The following is a 16,776-nucleotide window of genomic DNA, read 5'->3' as shown; positions in this document are numbered from 1 at the left end:
GTATTTCCTCTTCATTTTCTTTTTCATTCACTCTAACGGTTACCATAAATACTAAACCTTTTCTTGTACAAAAAAAGGAAATAATGTTAATGCTAAAATCAAGACTACGTTTATTTGTAAATACTTACATTAGTAAATATATTAACAAATCTGCAAAGTGTTCCTTTCCACTTATTTACAGAAGTCAACCAAAATAAATATTAATGCTCAGTGACTTTCTTTCAACTAGTAACAACTACTATGTATTTACATGATCACGCTGTTAGCTGCCCTGAGCTTGGCTTTGCCGAGAAGGGCAGGATATAAGATTGAATAAATAAATAAACAAAGAGGCCCATATTTAGGACAGGATATTTTGTTCTCACCATACTAACATAAGCAACAGCAGGGCCAAGTGCCATAGAAACCAATTCCTTTATTGAGCTGGTTCCTTGCAAGTTACACCATCCTAAAATATTGTAAATATTTCTTGCTTGCACATTTAGACTTTGGGCACTTTCAGGCATATACTCATCAGGGTTGCTTCAGGGTGGATTGTACCACATCAAAAGCTACCATTTATAGGGTGTCAACTCTAGTTGGTTCAAACAATGGACCCAGACTTAACACACAACTGAAAAAAGGACTTGTATTTCCCCTTGAAAGTTCTTTGCAGCCTCCTGTCCCCAACACAAATGTAAGTTGAGGATGACCTCCAGCTAATTTAATGTCCTACCTCTTAGATAGTAAGTCATATTCATGCAGTATCACCAACAAGTTCTCAACCACATTGAGCTCACTTATCCTTTCTCGGCATTCAGGACTAAAATGAAGAATTGTTACATATTAATTTTGAAAGTGTACTATAAACAAATACTATACTATACTGTACTATAAATAAATCTCCCCAAATACAAAGAACTTTTCTAAGTAGCTGTTCTCTGCTGTATCAGAGTTAATATTATCACTCCACGCCTTGGATTGTAAGAGCTTCTTGTGGAAACAGAAGGCAATTTCACTTGTGCAAGGGAGGGGTCCCCAATTCCCAGATTTACCACACCAACTGTAGCCCTCTCACACCACATACCACTGTCCCAAATGATCCCGTCATTCTCGGGAGCAGCTTATCAGAGGCAAAGGGCTTGCAACAGGAACAGGGAGGCAAGAAAGCCCAGCTGCATGAGCACAATTCCACTAGGGATGCTTTGGATCTAATGCTATGTATAGATGAATATAGTTAGATACAGCCCTATTTTACACTCAAGCACACCTAAATCTCCTCCTTATTACAGCCCATGTCCCACATGGCTTTTGTCCGTGCAGGCCCTAAGATCCTCAGCATAGGGAGGCCCCCTTCCACTTTTTAGGCAGAAACGTTTGTTGAAACCAGATCACAGTTTAACTGTTGTCATTTATGTTTGCTTCCATTTTGCTTCTGGGCATAATTCCAGTTACTGATTTTGACCAAAGCCCTAATTGGTCTGGGACCAAAGAATCTGAAGGGCAAGGTTCTCCCATATGAACCCTCCTACTAGTTGAGATCAGCAACACAGGCCATTTCAAAGATCAAGATCTAATAGATATGCAGTACAACCACAGAAAAGTATGGAACACTTTCCCTTGGTATATTTGCCTGGCACTGCCGGCATTTGCTTGGCACTGCCTTGGCATGTTTGCCTGGCACTGCCTGCATTATCCTTCAAGCACAAGTGGCAGGTATGTTCTATTCTCCCAATTCGTTTAAGTCTTGTGTAGTCCTTCTATATTATGGTTGTTGATTTTATAGGAGGGTGGGGTTTTCTTCATTAATAGAGTTTCCTTGAAATTTTAAACTAGTATTTTAACAGTTAATTGACTCTTAACTCATTAATTTGCTTTTCTGCTATTCTTGTTTTAATTCTAGGGCAGTTTTGGTGGAAGTGTATGTAAAAACCTTTAAAGTATTTATACCCTTTTGTTTAAAGTGCAAGTCTCAAATGCCAAAAAAAATTTAAATAAGTAATACCAATGCAAAATCAGGCTAATGCCAAGCCACAATCTTATACTGAGGTGGCAGGCCTGGCCTTTGTCAACCCTCTGGGTGAAATGAGTTGCATAATTCCAGAGCACCTGATCTTTACATGTCCTTGTCATTCATACTCTGTAGCTATGATATTGTTAAGGGCAAACACTCAATCCTTCCTAAGGCCCAGGCTTTTCAGGTTCAACTAGCATTGTGAACTGCACTTGGAAGGCTACAGGAACCCAGCACAAATTCAGGAGAACTGATGGAATTGCACAGGCAGCAAATTCCAGGGAACTATAGACATACATACTGTGACAGACTGGAGGCTGTCCTGCCATTGAAGGGAAAAGCAGCCATTCAGCTGAGCCTATGGGAGTGCTGCTCCAGAATCCAATCACCTTTCAGAGGGGGGATAAAATGTTGGAGGGAAGCCCAGCAGGAGTTAGTTCAGGTCTGCCTCGGGGAGAGGGCAGTCATAATTGAGATCTGCAGCGATAGTTTTCGGCCTCCCTCAGCAAAACAGGAGACAGTTTGAAGGGTAGCTCAGCCTGGTAGTGCTGCAGAGTGGTTTTGCTCTACCTCTGGGAGAGAACAGAGTACCCGGTTGTTAGGCCTGTCTCTGGTGATGAGCAGACCTTGTACCATTTAGCCTGACTCTTGGGAAAGGGCAGGCTGGTGTGTGTGGAATCCTGGGTGTGAGAGAGGATCCAGCCTAGTGGCTAGTCAGCAAATGTCTGTGTCTGAAAGCATTGAAGGGAATTCAAACTACACTCTGAAGCCATAACTATCTCAAACTTATGTGCCTCAGTCAGGTTTCTCCTTTGACAACATGAAGGCCTGTATCTGTTCTTTAAAACCAACCTGTAAATAAATAAATCTTCTTTATTATTTACATACAACTCCCGCCTCAGTGATTTTCATGTTCTACTTGCTCGCCAGAAAGCTTACCTCATGGCAGCAAACCCAAAGCGGTCACGCTTGCTACCCTAGTAAAATCTTGTAACTGAGGGAAAGGTTTTACAGTTTAAAACAAATCTGGTTCCCCAAAATTATAAGAGGCTGTGTGGGTCTCCTCAGTTGGTAGAAAAGGCCTGTAACACATACCCTGCCTCAGGTCACTGTCTATGTCCATTCTCAAACAATTATACAGATCTGAGGCTAACGATAATGTTTAATCTATTAAGGCATAAGCAGTAACAATGGAACAGACTGGGCCTTCAGGCCAGTGTCACCTTTCCCTGAGTCCAACTTCACCCTTACACTGTTACATCTACTAGTCTTTCTCTGAAGCAAATCAAGGGACTGTTGCTGAAGATTTTGTGAGCAAGAAGTCAGTGGCTGTGCATGACCCTGGGGCTCTGATGATCCATACATGTACACACATCATTTGATTTACATCTGAATGTGTGAATGGGCTTCCATTGGAAAGCAGGCCATTTGTGGTAATATGACAGCTCTGTTTGTAGTGGTTGACACGGTGGCTGCTTCACACAAATCAGTTTTCACTTCATGATGCAGCCTTTAACTAATGAGCATTACTGTGTTCAACCGAAGTTGTCCCACTGGTTTGAGCACAAGCAGGGTTGCTTTGGGCTTTTTCACCTGGTCAGTGAAAGTGCTACAGTCACGTCTGAACCATCATACAACGCTCTTGCATCTTTTAGGGGAGGGGCTGTAGCTCAGTGGTAGAGCATCTGCTTGGCATGCAGAAAGTCCTGGGTTCAATCCCCGGCATCTTCAGTTAAAGGGACTAGGCAAGTAGGTGATGCGAAAGATCTCTGCCTGAGACTCTGGCGAGCCGCTGCCAGTCTGAATTTATCCATTTGCAATAGATAAAGGAAGGAAGAGTTTAACAGAAGGAGACATAAGCTGAAATCCTTTTAGTTACCTTCGTGTACACCCCATTGAACATAACCGTACTTGCTTGTGAGAGACAGGGACAAGTTTGCACTGACAGCAGGGCTGCTTTCCCCACTAAAAATGTCTGGATTAATGTGCTTGCCCAAGGAGAAACGGAACACTCTGATTTCAAAGAATTAAAAACAGAAGCCTAAAGTAATATAAACTGAAACAGGAAGTTTTAAAAAAAAATCATACAAGCACTCTTGTGGGAAAAGGTGTTGTTGCAGTTCACCACATTAAAAAAAAGTTTGCCTGATGTGTGCTCCTACATAGGAGTTGTATAATTAGGGAGTGCACAGCCTCCAAAGACTTAAAGAGACATGCACACTAAAACAAAAGCTTCACAAAGTCAAAGGCACATGTGAGAGATTCACTCACCTGCAATCATATCATTAAATTCCTTTTAGGCACATGTGACATTTACCCACATGTTACACAACAGGCATTACAGAAATGAATTGCTGGGGAGGGAGAAGAGGGAAGGTAAAAATCTAAGCATACTCCTTAGGGTTTAAACAATTTGGGAAGTAAAACTTGATTACCAGTATTTGTCTCCTTATACAAGTTTCCCTACAGCCACATAAAGCATTAGCAACAAAGCAAAGCGTACCAGACTGAACATACCTTTCTGCCAAGCTAGTAAGAGCCAGCAGTGCACCCAGCAATACATTATTGTCTCTGGTTCCAAGTAAATTTACTAAAGTCTGGAAAAAAATCCCAGAAAGATTAAAGGTAAACAAAATTATCTCTTTGACTGAGATAATATTACAGTTGCAATATGGGCAAATTTTTATTAACTTCTACCTATCAAGTACATTTATCATTCTGCCCTTCTCCCAAGGAGTTCAGAGTGGCAGACATGGTTCTTCTCCCTTCCCTAATTTATCCTCACAACAGCCCTGTGAGCTGGCCCCAGGTTATCTAGCTAGCTTCATGGCATTATGAGGATTTGAACCCAGGCTGGTTGGCTTATGCTGTTTGTCTGCACTGTGTTATACCCTGTATTCCCCCTAGAGTCTGAGCAAGAAATGTGGACTGCAGGCCAAGTAAAAATAAAACAAAATAATCAGTACACTAGCTCTCAAGCCTAGGGCATAACCCAGTCAAGTAATGGCACTTGATGTCCTCTTACTGTCAATGACCTCATATTTAGTTCTTTCCTACTGAATCTATGGAGCACAGAAGTATCTAATTTAGGCTGGATCAAAGACATGGGGACTTCTAAACCACACAGAAGAAGGTGCCCAGACATGAAAGGCAAAGCTGTGGACCTGCGCTCTCTCTCTCTCTACACCCCGGAGGTTCAAGAACCACAGGTGCTGGTTTCATTCTAAGGTAGCTTGAAGCAGCATAGACAAGAACAGCAAGTGGCTAAGTATGAATTGCCTCCAGGCAAGAAAATGTGAGAAACAGGAGGAAAGCTGCCACTGCTGGCTATAAATTTATCCCTGGACTTACTTTATGTGCTCCACTGGCTATAACCCATTCTCTTTGTTCTTTAACAACAGATAGTTTTTGAAAAATATCTGTGGAGGCAAAAAAAACTGAATAAACCACTCAGCTCTCATAAAAGTTTTTTTTAAATAACAGTATAAATCCAAAACAGCCACATGCTCTGCTTAGTAGATTCCATGATGAAATGAAAAATTCATACCACAAAATATGTGAAGATAGGAGGACTCACAAATGTAGCAAAACCAGCAGAGCAATGCTTTACTTTTTAATCTGCCAATGCTCTGTTGCGTCCTGTACAACTGTACAGCAACTGTACAGCAACTGTACAGCAACAACAGCATCACAACTCAGGAGCATTTTGACAACTACGTCAAGAATCTTTATGTACATTTCACCTGTTAGTCACAGATGCAGAAAGTGTATGTATTAATCAGAACTCACATGTCAAGTTGACCAGTTTGTCTACATTGTGCTGTTCCTCTCCATATCTGAGATAGTCGTTTGCTACTGTCTCCATATACTGTAGAGTGGGAAAACATGGGAATGATAAAGCAGATCCAAATTCAAAATAGCATGCGTGTGTGTGACCAGCAGAGGGCACACTAGTTTCACATCCTGCTGCAGACTTATGAAACAAAAATTACAGTAGTTACCACAAAAGGATGTGTTAATAGGCTCAAGTTAGAGGTTCTCAAACAATTCAGTTTTATGCTGTCCCATTAGGAAAATACAAGGGGGGTACATTAGCTCACTGGAGTAACTTTTATCCCAAAAAGTTGGACATTGCTCTTCAGGAAGAGGCAAGACAGAAGAAAAACCCACTTGATGCACCATCTCTCTTCCAACACAGTTCTACATAATAGTAAGAATTCATTCACCCTTCACCGACTACTGAATAACAGCACTTCAGATTGGATCATTAGTTGCCTCTTACCATATCAATCCTAGTCATATTATAAGAACGCAAGAAGAGCACTTCTGGATCAGACCAGCGGTCCATTTGGTTCAGCATTCTGTTTCGCACAGTGGCCTAAGAGTTGCCCTAGAAGGCCAACAAACACTGTTACCGCACTAGGTATTCCCAGCGATGTATCAAGAGTTTGGAAATGTTATAAAAAAAAATCGCTTTAAAAGGGTTTTTGGATGACACGGCTAAAAAAAGGTTGGAAGACGTCTTCACAGCTAAAGGGGCCAAACAAAGTGCGAACAGTATTTTTATAACAGTTTTTTCAAACTCTTAATACATTGGTGGGAATACACAGAAAGTGCGAACAGTATTTTTCATAACATTTTCAAACTCTTAATACATCGCTGGGAATACCTAGTGCGGTAACAGCCAAAGAGGCCAAGGCCCTCCCCAATGTTGCTTCCTAGCACTGGTTTCAGCAGTGGGCATGTATTATAAGTACATCAAAGTATGTAAAGTGGGTGCATGTCAAACATGCAAAACTATATGACACACTCAAGTACCACTGAAACGAACTAATGGACTGTACTTGGGTTGAGTGTCATTTAAGCATCTGCATATTCTTGTTCTGCCCTGCAGAAGTCAAACAGCAAGTACATGCCAGATGACCCTGCCCTGCAAATCTGCATTCTCCTCCCATCCATCACCAAAGCAGGTGCCCTGGTCTCTGAAGTAAGCCACTTGGAGTTTAACCAAATTGCAAGGACAGTCACTGTTGCAACCCAGTTCACCTACAACTGTCATTGTTTTATATCCCCCCTGGAAACATCACATGTTGACAGAGGATCATATAGCCTTCTCTTTAAAAAACAACAACAACCACAACACTAATATGTCTGATCGTAACTCCAGTTCCTGTCTTTACAAATCTAACTTAACGCAGAACAAAAGATCTGTGGCAAGACAGAGAACTTTACCTGTGCTAAATGTTCAATTCCGCCTAGGTTGTGGAGTGTTTCCTAGACAAAGAAAAACAAAAACAAAAAAATTAAGTATGCCATACTTCAAAAAGACTGAAATTACCCTCTCACCTTAGGTTGCCCTCCAGTCTAGATTCACTAGTCTTTAAAAGGCCTAGCTATTTTAAGTTAGCAAACGTAACGAACCCGATCATAACTATATTTACTTTAAAGCCTTATGAGTTCAGCGTGACTCTGTGGGTAGAAAGCGTGCATGTCTTCCAGTAGCAATCTCATCCCAGCCATACCCAGCAATCCAGTAACAAATACTTTACTACTCATTGTGTACCTATGGTTTTCTACCCACAGTTACTCACTGTGTAATCATCCCACAGGACATGTTGATTCAGTATTGCAAATAATATTCAGTCATTGCCAGATGGGTGCAATGGGTAAGAAAGTAATTTATACTGCCTCACTTCAACTTTATTTCAGGTCTCTGAGGAGACTCATTTCCCTTGCTGGTGCTATTTAATGGGAGACAGTGGACTGGAACTGGGGTAAATAGTTTTTATCATTTTCCCCATGCCACTTTCCTAATCCAGTGGTGCCATCCTAAACAGAGCCACACACATCAACCAACATAGAAGGGTGTAACTCTGCTTAGGATTCCACTGCAAATTCCATTCCTCCAAACCACTGTGTGCTTCATACAGAAAAAATGAAAGTCCCACATGGGTATGTTTTCTTCTGTGGGGCCAACAGCACCTTTGAGCAGAGGGAAATGTATGAGAGGAAAACAAGGCAGGTGAAAGAGTAAAAAAAAATAACATGGTCTAGATTCATTTTGTCCTTCCCTCAGGGGACTTTAACAATGGGGGGGGGGGCTGGAGGGAATGAACGGGAGACCCAACAACATCAATGAGTTGTGGATGAGCAGGCTTGGGGAAGGGCTCATTTTTTCTGTGTCACAAAGGACCACATTGAAAGTAATGTTCTTTGCTCCCAGACAGATGTTTTCAAGTGATCTGGTATACACCTCAACTCAGAAATATTCTGTGAGAATTAGTCACTGTGGAATTTGTTGGAAAATGAGCCCAGGATCCTGTTTACAGATAAACTGTAGTGCTGCACGTAATGTTTCACATGGAGATGTGACAGAGGTTTTTTTTAAGCATTACTTGGAAACATCTCAGACCTGCTGCGTGGACTTCTTCCACTAAAAGCGAAACAAATGGCCATTTATGGTACTATAAGTAAACATCTGGAAAGGCGCTATGAGTCAGTAGGAGACCAGAGTAAATTTCTATGCTTTCACAGCTGTTCCATGCTAAAATGTTTGGAATGCCACTCCCCAAACTACACAGCTACACTGGATTTTGCAAATGACACATACCAAATTGCTAGTTTAGCATCAACTTCAGCCATTCTTAAGCCTTAGTTTTCAAACAGCAAGTTACAGATTCCCTATTGGAAATACTGGTACGCTATGCCCAGATCTTATGGTACAAGAGGGGAAATCTATACGCAAACCAACCTGAAAGTATGGATCTCTCATTAATAATCTTATACATATTAAAACTCTCAGAAAATGGATAGACGAAGCTCGGTTAGCCCATTCCCTGTAACAAACAGATAGAAGCAATCAGTTATCAGCTCCCTGCAGGTTAATTTCAATTGAGTAACTTTATCTGTCAAACATTAGTTTGAATTTTTTTTTTAAGTTTCAGTGCATAATAAAGATGCTAGAAAGCTACTTTTGGTTAATTAAATGCACAATTAACTACTTAAATCCAAATGATATTTTATATTGATATCATGGGAGCACGTACACACACACACTGTTTATATTTTCACCTATCTCATTCCCCCTAGAAATAGATATGGTTGATTAGTGTGACAGTTTGGTCCTATCCTGGGAATTGAGCCAATGGCTAAAAATAACATGGTAAAAATAAAGGCTGTTCTGTAACAGATACAAGTAGGCTCCCATGAACCGAGTTATTTGGAACCATCTCTTGGGACCAAAAGCCAATCAGGGCCCAATGGCTCTTCCCACCGCAGTTGTCTATTTCCCAATGGCAGGACATGGTTCCTGCATGGATTGATCTCAAATTCCTAGTCAAGGGGACTTACAATGCAACCCTAAGAATACTTTCCTGAGACCAAGTCTGAGTAGGATTTTAAGTAGACCTGCTTAGGGTGGCACTGTAATTTAATTACAACACAAATACCATGCACTTCACACTAAACCATGATGTAATATCTACAACATACCCTCATAGATTGAGGCAAACTGCCCAATATAGCATTATCAAAGGGGGGAAAGGTTTTTTAAATTGGAAACTCATGCTTAATTTATTAGCCATTTTTAAAGAAAATATTATCAACATATGGATTTGATGTTGTTTTTAGATTTCAAGTAACTTATCTAATCTTTTTGGAAATTGATAATTTTTAAAACAGTGCTGTGTAGTTTATAGTTCCAAATCAGATATAGGATGGTACCTTTTGGAGAAAGGAGGATCCTAGTACCAATGAGCACTTATCACTTGGATCAAGCCCATAATAATAAATACAGTGTGCAGCCTAGTGTGCTATATTTATTTATAACCTCAAAGGCAAATATTTGTCCCACGGTTCTTTCTTAACCCAGAAGAGTAACCATTTATTCAAGGGTCAGGATCTAAAACACAACATGTAATGCAATCCTAAACAACAGGATTTTCTCCCATGTAAATGTGCCCATACAGGACTACAGCCTTCTGTTCATGTAGGGAACTTGGGGTGGCACAGTAAAAATCTGAGCTTTGTGCCAATGTGGCACTGGAGAAAGAGAAGAGTTGGTTTTTATGCGCTGACTTTCGCTACCACTTAAGGAAGAATTGAACCAGTTTACAATCACCTTCCCTTCCACTCCTCACAACAGACAGCCTGTGAGGTAGGTGGGGCTGAGAGAGTGTGACTAGCCCAAGGACACCCATCTGGCTTCATGTGTAAGAGTGGGGAAACAAATCCAGTTCACCAGATTAGAGTCCGTCACTCATGTGGAGGAGTGGGGAATCAAACCCGGTTCTTCAGATCAGAGCCCACCGCTCCAAACCACTGCTCTTAACCACTACACCACGCTTGAATAAAACAACTGTCACAGTGCCATAGATCCTGTCACATGATAAGAGGACCATTGAATTCCATTTTAAGACATTGTTAATATAGGCTTTAATATGTTTACATTAAATTTAGATCTCATTTTAAAACTTTTTAAAACTTGCTACAGGTGTGGCTGGAGAATATTTGCAATCTTGTGAGCGCATCTACACTTAGACAACATTGCTGGTGGCTTGTCCTACCTTGGAATGTCAGGTGTCACCTCCTAATCTTCACGCCAGATATGGGCATCAGTTACCTTCAAGCTGCCCAGTCAAATTCAAACTTCATTTCTTGGATCAATCCCAATCCTGGGAAAGTGGAGTCCCATGTCTAGGTATGGGGCTCTTCCCCATATAAAGACCAGCCCAGGTTGGCAAAAAGTGTTCTAGGTTCCTAAAGAACTTCTCCTCATTAAAAGAAATCACCCCAAAGATGCACTTTGAAAATTCCATCTCTTGGCCAAATTATGTGCACAATAAATATCTGTGATATGACCATTTTGATGCCACCCACATTCAAAGCCAAAGAATGTAAGGTACTGGGATGGCAAGAATTGACACTTTGCAGTAGTGCAGAAGTTAGGTTCTGTCATCAAGTACCTATGAATAGTAACTGCTAACAAGTTAATATTACAGCTCTGGAGGCAGCAGGGTAAAGAGGTGTCCTTCAAAGCAGAAAGCATGCCATCCACAAAACAGCAACTGTATTTTAAATGACAATGCATAAAAAATATCTTGGAAAGCTTCAGTTCGGAAGATGTCAGCAAAACTGCAACCTTTCCAGATCTAGACAGGCCCAGCTTTCTCCTCCCAATTTTAGACTAAGACTCGTGTACAAGAATTGCAAGATATTAATTTTTGGCCAGGGCAGCCCAGATGCAAGTTACTATCACAAAGGTCTATGAAGCTAAAGAGTACTGTCAGTATTTAGATTTAACACCTGGCATTGTGTAACAGCAGCACCCTGTATGTCCATGATTACAACTCAGTTGTTCAACATAAGCATCTCCAATTCCGCTGGAAGCTTTTCTACCATTTCTAAAGGTTGTCCATGTTTCATACCTGCAATTAAGCCGTTTTTTAACCAAGGCTACGAAGATATCCTGAAACAACTTGTGCTGAGGATGTTTGCTAAAATTTCTCTCATTCTTGTAATTCATACTAAGGGAAGAAAGGCAAAGACAGAGTTGGGAAAAGGCACAAATACTCCTAATCGTAACATTGCAGAATGCAGCAGAGAAATGCAATGCAGAAAACACACTTCAAATTTCGACTTAAATAACCTGGGGCCAATCCATGTCTCATGAACATGGAGATTATGAGGCTGCCAACAGCACGATTAAGCGCACCAAGAGTTAGATTTACCCCAGAGAAAATTAGGTATGAGCCCCTGCTCAACCATGAACAGCCTAGGGAGCTTTCTATGAAACCATGAAACTGCCTTGTGAATCAGACCCTTGGTCCATCAAGGTCAGTATTGTCTGACTGGCAGTGGCTCTCCAGAGTCTCAAGGAGAGGTATTTTACATCACTTCCTACCTGACTGTTTTAACTAGAGAGGCTGGGGATTGATCCTGGGGCCTTCTGCATGCCAAGCACATGTTCTACCTCTGAGCAAAGCAAGCTAACAATGCTTAAACAAATAGTTTCAAAATGCTGCAGGAGCAATTAGTAACAAACTACTAGAAGTAAAAACATCAGAAATTAGGATCAGAAGGCATAGTGGCAGGAAAGAGGTTTGAAGAGGCAGATATCTCTTCCCTGAACACCTCAATATCCACTGCTGCCTTTAGTTCAGCCAAGAAAACAGCATGAACAAACTGGAAATGTGCCCCAGAATATGGCTCATAAACTACTCAACCCTCCTCCAAAAACAGCTGCAGCAAACTGTGTAAGCCAGGATGGTCTTTGCCAAGCACAGGTGAACCCAAACGCACATTTGCTCACTATCCAGCCCAGTGAGTAAAGCAATGCTAACCCTGTTACTTCTTCATCCAGTAGGGCAGACCAGAAACCTGCCTGTCAGCAATTGTAAGTGCATAACATGTACTGGCAAGCAAGGAAGACAGATAGACAGATTCTGTCCTTCTTGGACACCAAGTTGAATGTTATGCCTGAAAACACTGGCTTCCAAGGTAATCTCTCCCTATCACAAAAGGTCATCCCAAAGATTCACTTTGGAAATTCCATTTTCTGGTCAACTTATGTCTGTGCATTGGAAGTTCAGAATGACCAAGACACAGAAACGCTGTGTGTCCTTGCATATATAGGACAAAAGTATAAAAAACATGAACATGTAATTCATCTTCACTCTCAGGGGAAAAGCAGACTACAAAGAAAGTAATAAAATAAAATAAACATTTACCGTTAGAGTTCAAAGGTCTTTATTATTCTGCTAAATTATATAACATGCTTGATAGCAGAGTGGGGGGGGGCAAGGATGGGACAAGATTTGAATCTAGTCCACACACGCACACCATACAGCTTTTGCACTGTACCTAAAGTTTTCAAGCTCAACAGCTTCAGTAGATTCTTGCCATTGACCTCTACATCTCTCTCCACAAGCATTGCTGGGATATTGCTCGGACTTCGTCACGCTATTTTTAGCACTTTCAAAGTTAAGGGCTGGCAGCTGCAAAGGCAAGAAAGGTTTAACATAAGGCAAATGGTGTAATTAACCAGGCCAGAGTAACATAAGGGATTGTTACGGGTGTCTCGGATAATCTAAGGCCAGGTAACAAAGTAAAAAATATCAATGTATATAGCAGCATTGTAACCACTCTGGGAGCTTCTGCACCTGCCTAGATTCAAGTCAAGCACCACTTTAGGCCAACATGATTTTCAAGGCATCAGCTTTTGAGACTCAAAGCTCCCTTCTTCAGAGTCAAAACACCTGCCTAATGCCTCTTCTCCATGGCTGTGCTCAGATTTGTTCTACATGTTCAGGAAAAGAGGGCATAAAAGTGGACTCAGCATTCTCAAAATGGGGGCTGAACACACAGAGAGCATCCTGAGCAGAAAGGGCTGTTTTGCATTGCTGAGCAGGAAAACCTATTTGCAGGGTGTAGCTGAAAACACCATGAAAATCAGACCAGAATCTAAGAAATATGATCCTCAATTAAGTAGCTGTTGTGACCTAGAAATAAGGCATCTGCTCAGTAAAGGTCTGACACTTTTACAGAAGGCAGGTAACAAAGTGGGCTAAAGCCTGGCCAATTATTTGGAACATATCTTCCACCTCCTGACTGAGCAAAAAACCCACAGAAGAAGAAGAGTTGGTTTTTATATGCCGACTTTCTCTAACATTTCAGAAAATATCAAACCGGCTTACAATCACTTTCCCTTCCCCTTCCCACAACAGACACTCTGTCAGGTAGGTGGGGCTGAGAGAGCTCGAAGAGAGCTGTGACTAGCCCAAGGTCATCCAGCTGTCTTCATGTGGAGGAGTGGGGAAACAAATCCAGTTCACCAGATTAGAATCCGCCGTTCATGTGGAGGAGTGGGGAATCAAACCCGGTTCTCCAGATCAGAGTCCACCACTCCAAACCACCGTTCTTAACCACTTCCGCCACGCTGGCTCTTGAAATTGAAGTGGTTCCTGCAGTTAGAAGAGGCCTTCCGCATACAAGCACTTTTAAAAATCCATATTGGTATAAAGTGCCCAAAGAGGTGTTTCCAAGTACCCTCTTGTATCTTCCTTAAAGCAAAGGGCCATTGCTGACCCCAAAAGGCGCTGCCTTTGGATGTATCCAATTGGATGCAACTGCTTCCTTATAGGATGATGCTTGGTGTGCTGGCTGTGGGGTAAGAGAGAAGGGGGAGACTCTCAGGCTACAGCCTTCTGGCCTGAAGAATATCCATCCCCACCCCCACCCCAGCCTCTCCTCTGGGTTCCTTAAATCCCAACAGCCCACAATCAAATAAAAAAGGGGGGACACAAGCTCTCGGAGTGGTAACTTGTAAGCTATGTGCTCCCTAAAGGTCTCTTATTTGGAAACCGGCTAGACCAAGGCTGTATTTATATGTGAGGTAAACAAAGATCATTTTTCCTTGAACATTAGACTTGACAAACAAGACACAGATGGAGATGAACAACAAAGATTTATTTAACAGAAAATAAAGTAATTAACACAGTAAATATTATCTATGCATGACTTCAGTACATATATTAAAGCTGGCTCTCAAGCAAAGTAAATAAACCCTGAAGGGAGATCTGATTCCTCTTTTTGTGGATAGGATACCTCAGCAGGTTCAAGGCTGCTTTTTTCCCCACACAGAGCACCTTTCCACAGAACCTACCCACACCACTTAGGAATGATGGGCCCTCAACAAGATGCTTGTCACAATAAAATAAGCTTTCTTCCCTAAGCCGACTCTCAAACCCTAATTAAAAGCCAAATAAAAGCCTGGCTAAGCGGACTCTCCTTTCAGAGCATTGAAATCCCTATCCAAAGGGGAAAAAGTTTTTCTTCCCTTATTTAATCCGAAGCTGGCTCACCCCCTCCCATCCAGTGGAGTTCCACAGGCTCTGAATGGCTGGCATCACTTGGATATGCATGAAGCCCAAGTCACAAGGATTGGTTCAGAGCCCTGGAAGAGATGCGGGGATTTAAGAATGACTGCCACACTTGCCTGAACCCATCCCGACATTTTACAATTGCCCCCTTGGTGGCCATTTTATGATCGGTCCTGCCTCTTATGGTAGTCATTTTGTGGTGGTGACTATCACCCTTTCACAAAATCAGAAAAATGCACAAAGTACCAACAAATCTGGGGGCACTCTGAACTATATAGTTTTTCTTGCTCACCTTGTTTGACACTTGTATTTGTCAATTATTTCAGTCAACAGCTGCTCCAGGAATGTTTACAGATAATATAGAGCAGAGACTGCAATATGGGTGCATTTAGAGGGCACAGAGCATTTGACCAGGGACAAGACCCACTCTAACAATTCAGGAGAAATCATTAGGCTTCTGATACGATGACTGGGTTGACGCCAGACTAAATTGGCAATTTTCAGATTCCCCCTTTCTAGCAGCAGACCCCCTCATGTAATTCCTCTGGGTCCTCTGTCCTCCAAGAGCAGCATTTTCTGGAGATCAATGGGCTGCAGTGGGAGGGGGAAGGCAGCAAAGCTCCATTCTGCCATTAGAAAATTTAGTCTGGATCCAACTCACTGTGAAAAGCGTTCCACATAAAACTCTTCAGCTGCTTTATAGGTGGTTTGTCTGTCTATTGCACTTTGTCTATACACACACACACACACACACACACACACACACACACAGAGTCCCTGAACACAAAGTATTCTATTCTTACCTTGGCAGTTCCCTAATCCTAGCCTGATATATTTATGAATATGGATCTTTTACACTTCACTACAAAATATCATAACAAAACCTGATCTACTGAAAACAGGAAACAGATATGGAAAGGGATAAAGTTATTAAGCATCTAAATTACCCTGACACCACTCGGCAGAAGACACTGACTACACTGACTAAGCAGAATTATTTTGTAAACACCACAAAAACTTGAACAGAAGCACAGAACATTGGATCTTCCATTTCTAAAAATGATGTTATGGCCAGACAGAACAGGACACAATGAAGCTCACCATTCAAAAATTAATTCTAAATATTTACAACAACATGCAATTTGAGAATTACAACTGATTTTTATGAACACAAAATAATGACTGTTAGAATACCTGGTGCTTGCTTGACTGGACATTGAGAAGTTCCAGAAGCCTTTTAAGATCAGAGTAATCCCTAGGAGAAAGCATAATTGTATGTCTATTAATGGTCTATCATCAACAGGTAATGGAAATTAAATTACACTGTTTTGCTGGAAATGAACCTTTCTGGTATTGCCTCAGCAGTTGACTCTCTTTTGCCCCTGTATTTGAACAACCCATTGTTTCAGTCAAAATTAAAAGGTCTGAATAAACTTGGTGACCACAGTAACCATGGCCACGTACACATAGCATTTCAGAATCAACTATTCAGTTTGGCAGCTGGTGTAAACTCGAGTAAGTCACAACTGACATTCAACATAAAGCATAGTACCTAGAAGTGATCCCCTGAGCTTTGGTATCTGCTGGCTTTTCTGTAGGTTTCCCCTTCTTGGGTTGATCCGGCATTGTATAACATCAAGGCATCAGTCTTAACACTTCATACCTTGAAAGAGAAAATCTTAAGTTATTGTTTTGTCAACAAGCGAAGGGACTGTACCAGTAGAAATCTTCAGCAACTGAAGACAAACACAGGGCATTCACCTAAGCCAGTCATTTATCAGCTGTACAGCTGGGGAAGCCCCCCCCCCCCAGGAGGGCATGCCCTTGGAGTTGGACATCATTCAATAGAACCCCAGCTGTTGTATGGCTCAGGGGGATGTTGAAGGGGCTCAGCAACTCTCAGTA

General features: G+C 41.5%; 1 protein-coding gene across 3 annotated transcripts in view; it reads right to left on the bottom strand.

Moving 5' to 3' along the window:
* NEK10 (NIMA related kinase 10) overlaps positions 1-16,498 on the bottom strand; it is a 109,798-nt gene extending 93,300 nt beyond the window's left edge. For all 3 annotated transcript variants that reach the window (XM_056857366.1, XM_056857367.1, XM_056857369.1), the window contains exons 1-10: positions 16,424-16,498; positions 16,066-16,126; positions 12,854-12,987; positions 11,419-11,517; positions 8,745-8,829; positions 7,226-7,267; positions 5,783-5,861; positions 5,345-5,412; positions 4,511-4,590; positions 716-802 (exon numbers count right to left, since the gene is read on the bottom strand). In XM_056857366.1, coding sequence (XP_056713344.1) covers positions 716-802; positions 4,511-4,590; positions 5,345-5,412; positions 5,783-5,861; positions 7,226-7,267; positions 8,745-8,829; positions 11,419-11,517; positions 12,854-12,987; positions 16,066-16,126; positions 16,424-16,497 — 809 coding nt within the window. In that variant the 5' untranslated portion in view covers position 16,498. The remainder of the gene's footprint in view (positions 1-715; positions 803-4,510; positions 4,591-5,344; positions 5,413-5,782; positions 5,862-7,225; positions 7,268-8,744; positions 8,830-11,418; positions 11,518-12,853; positions 12,988-16,065; positions 16,127-16,423) is intronic.
* Positions 16,499-16,776: the final 278 nt, after the last annotated feature.

Source organism: Euleptes europaea, chromosome 11 (assembly GCF_029931775.1).
Source record: "Euleptes europaea isolate rEulEur1 chromosome 11, rEulEur1.hap1, whole genome shotgun sequence".
Taxonomy (NCBI): Eukaryota; Metazoa; Chordata; class Lepidosauria; order Squamata; family Sphaerodactylidae; genus Euleptes; species Euleptes europaea.
The sequence above is the reverse complement of the archived record's forward strand: the minus strand, read 5'-3'. Positions and strand labels throughout refer to the sequence as shown.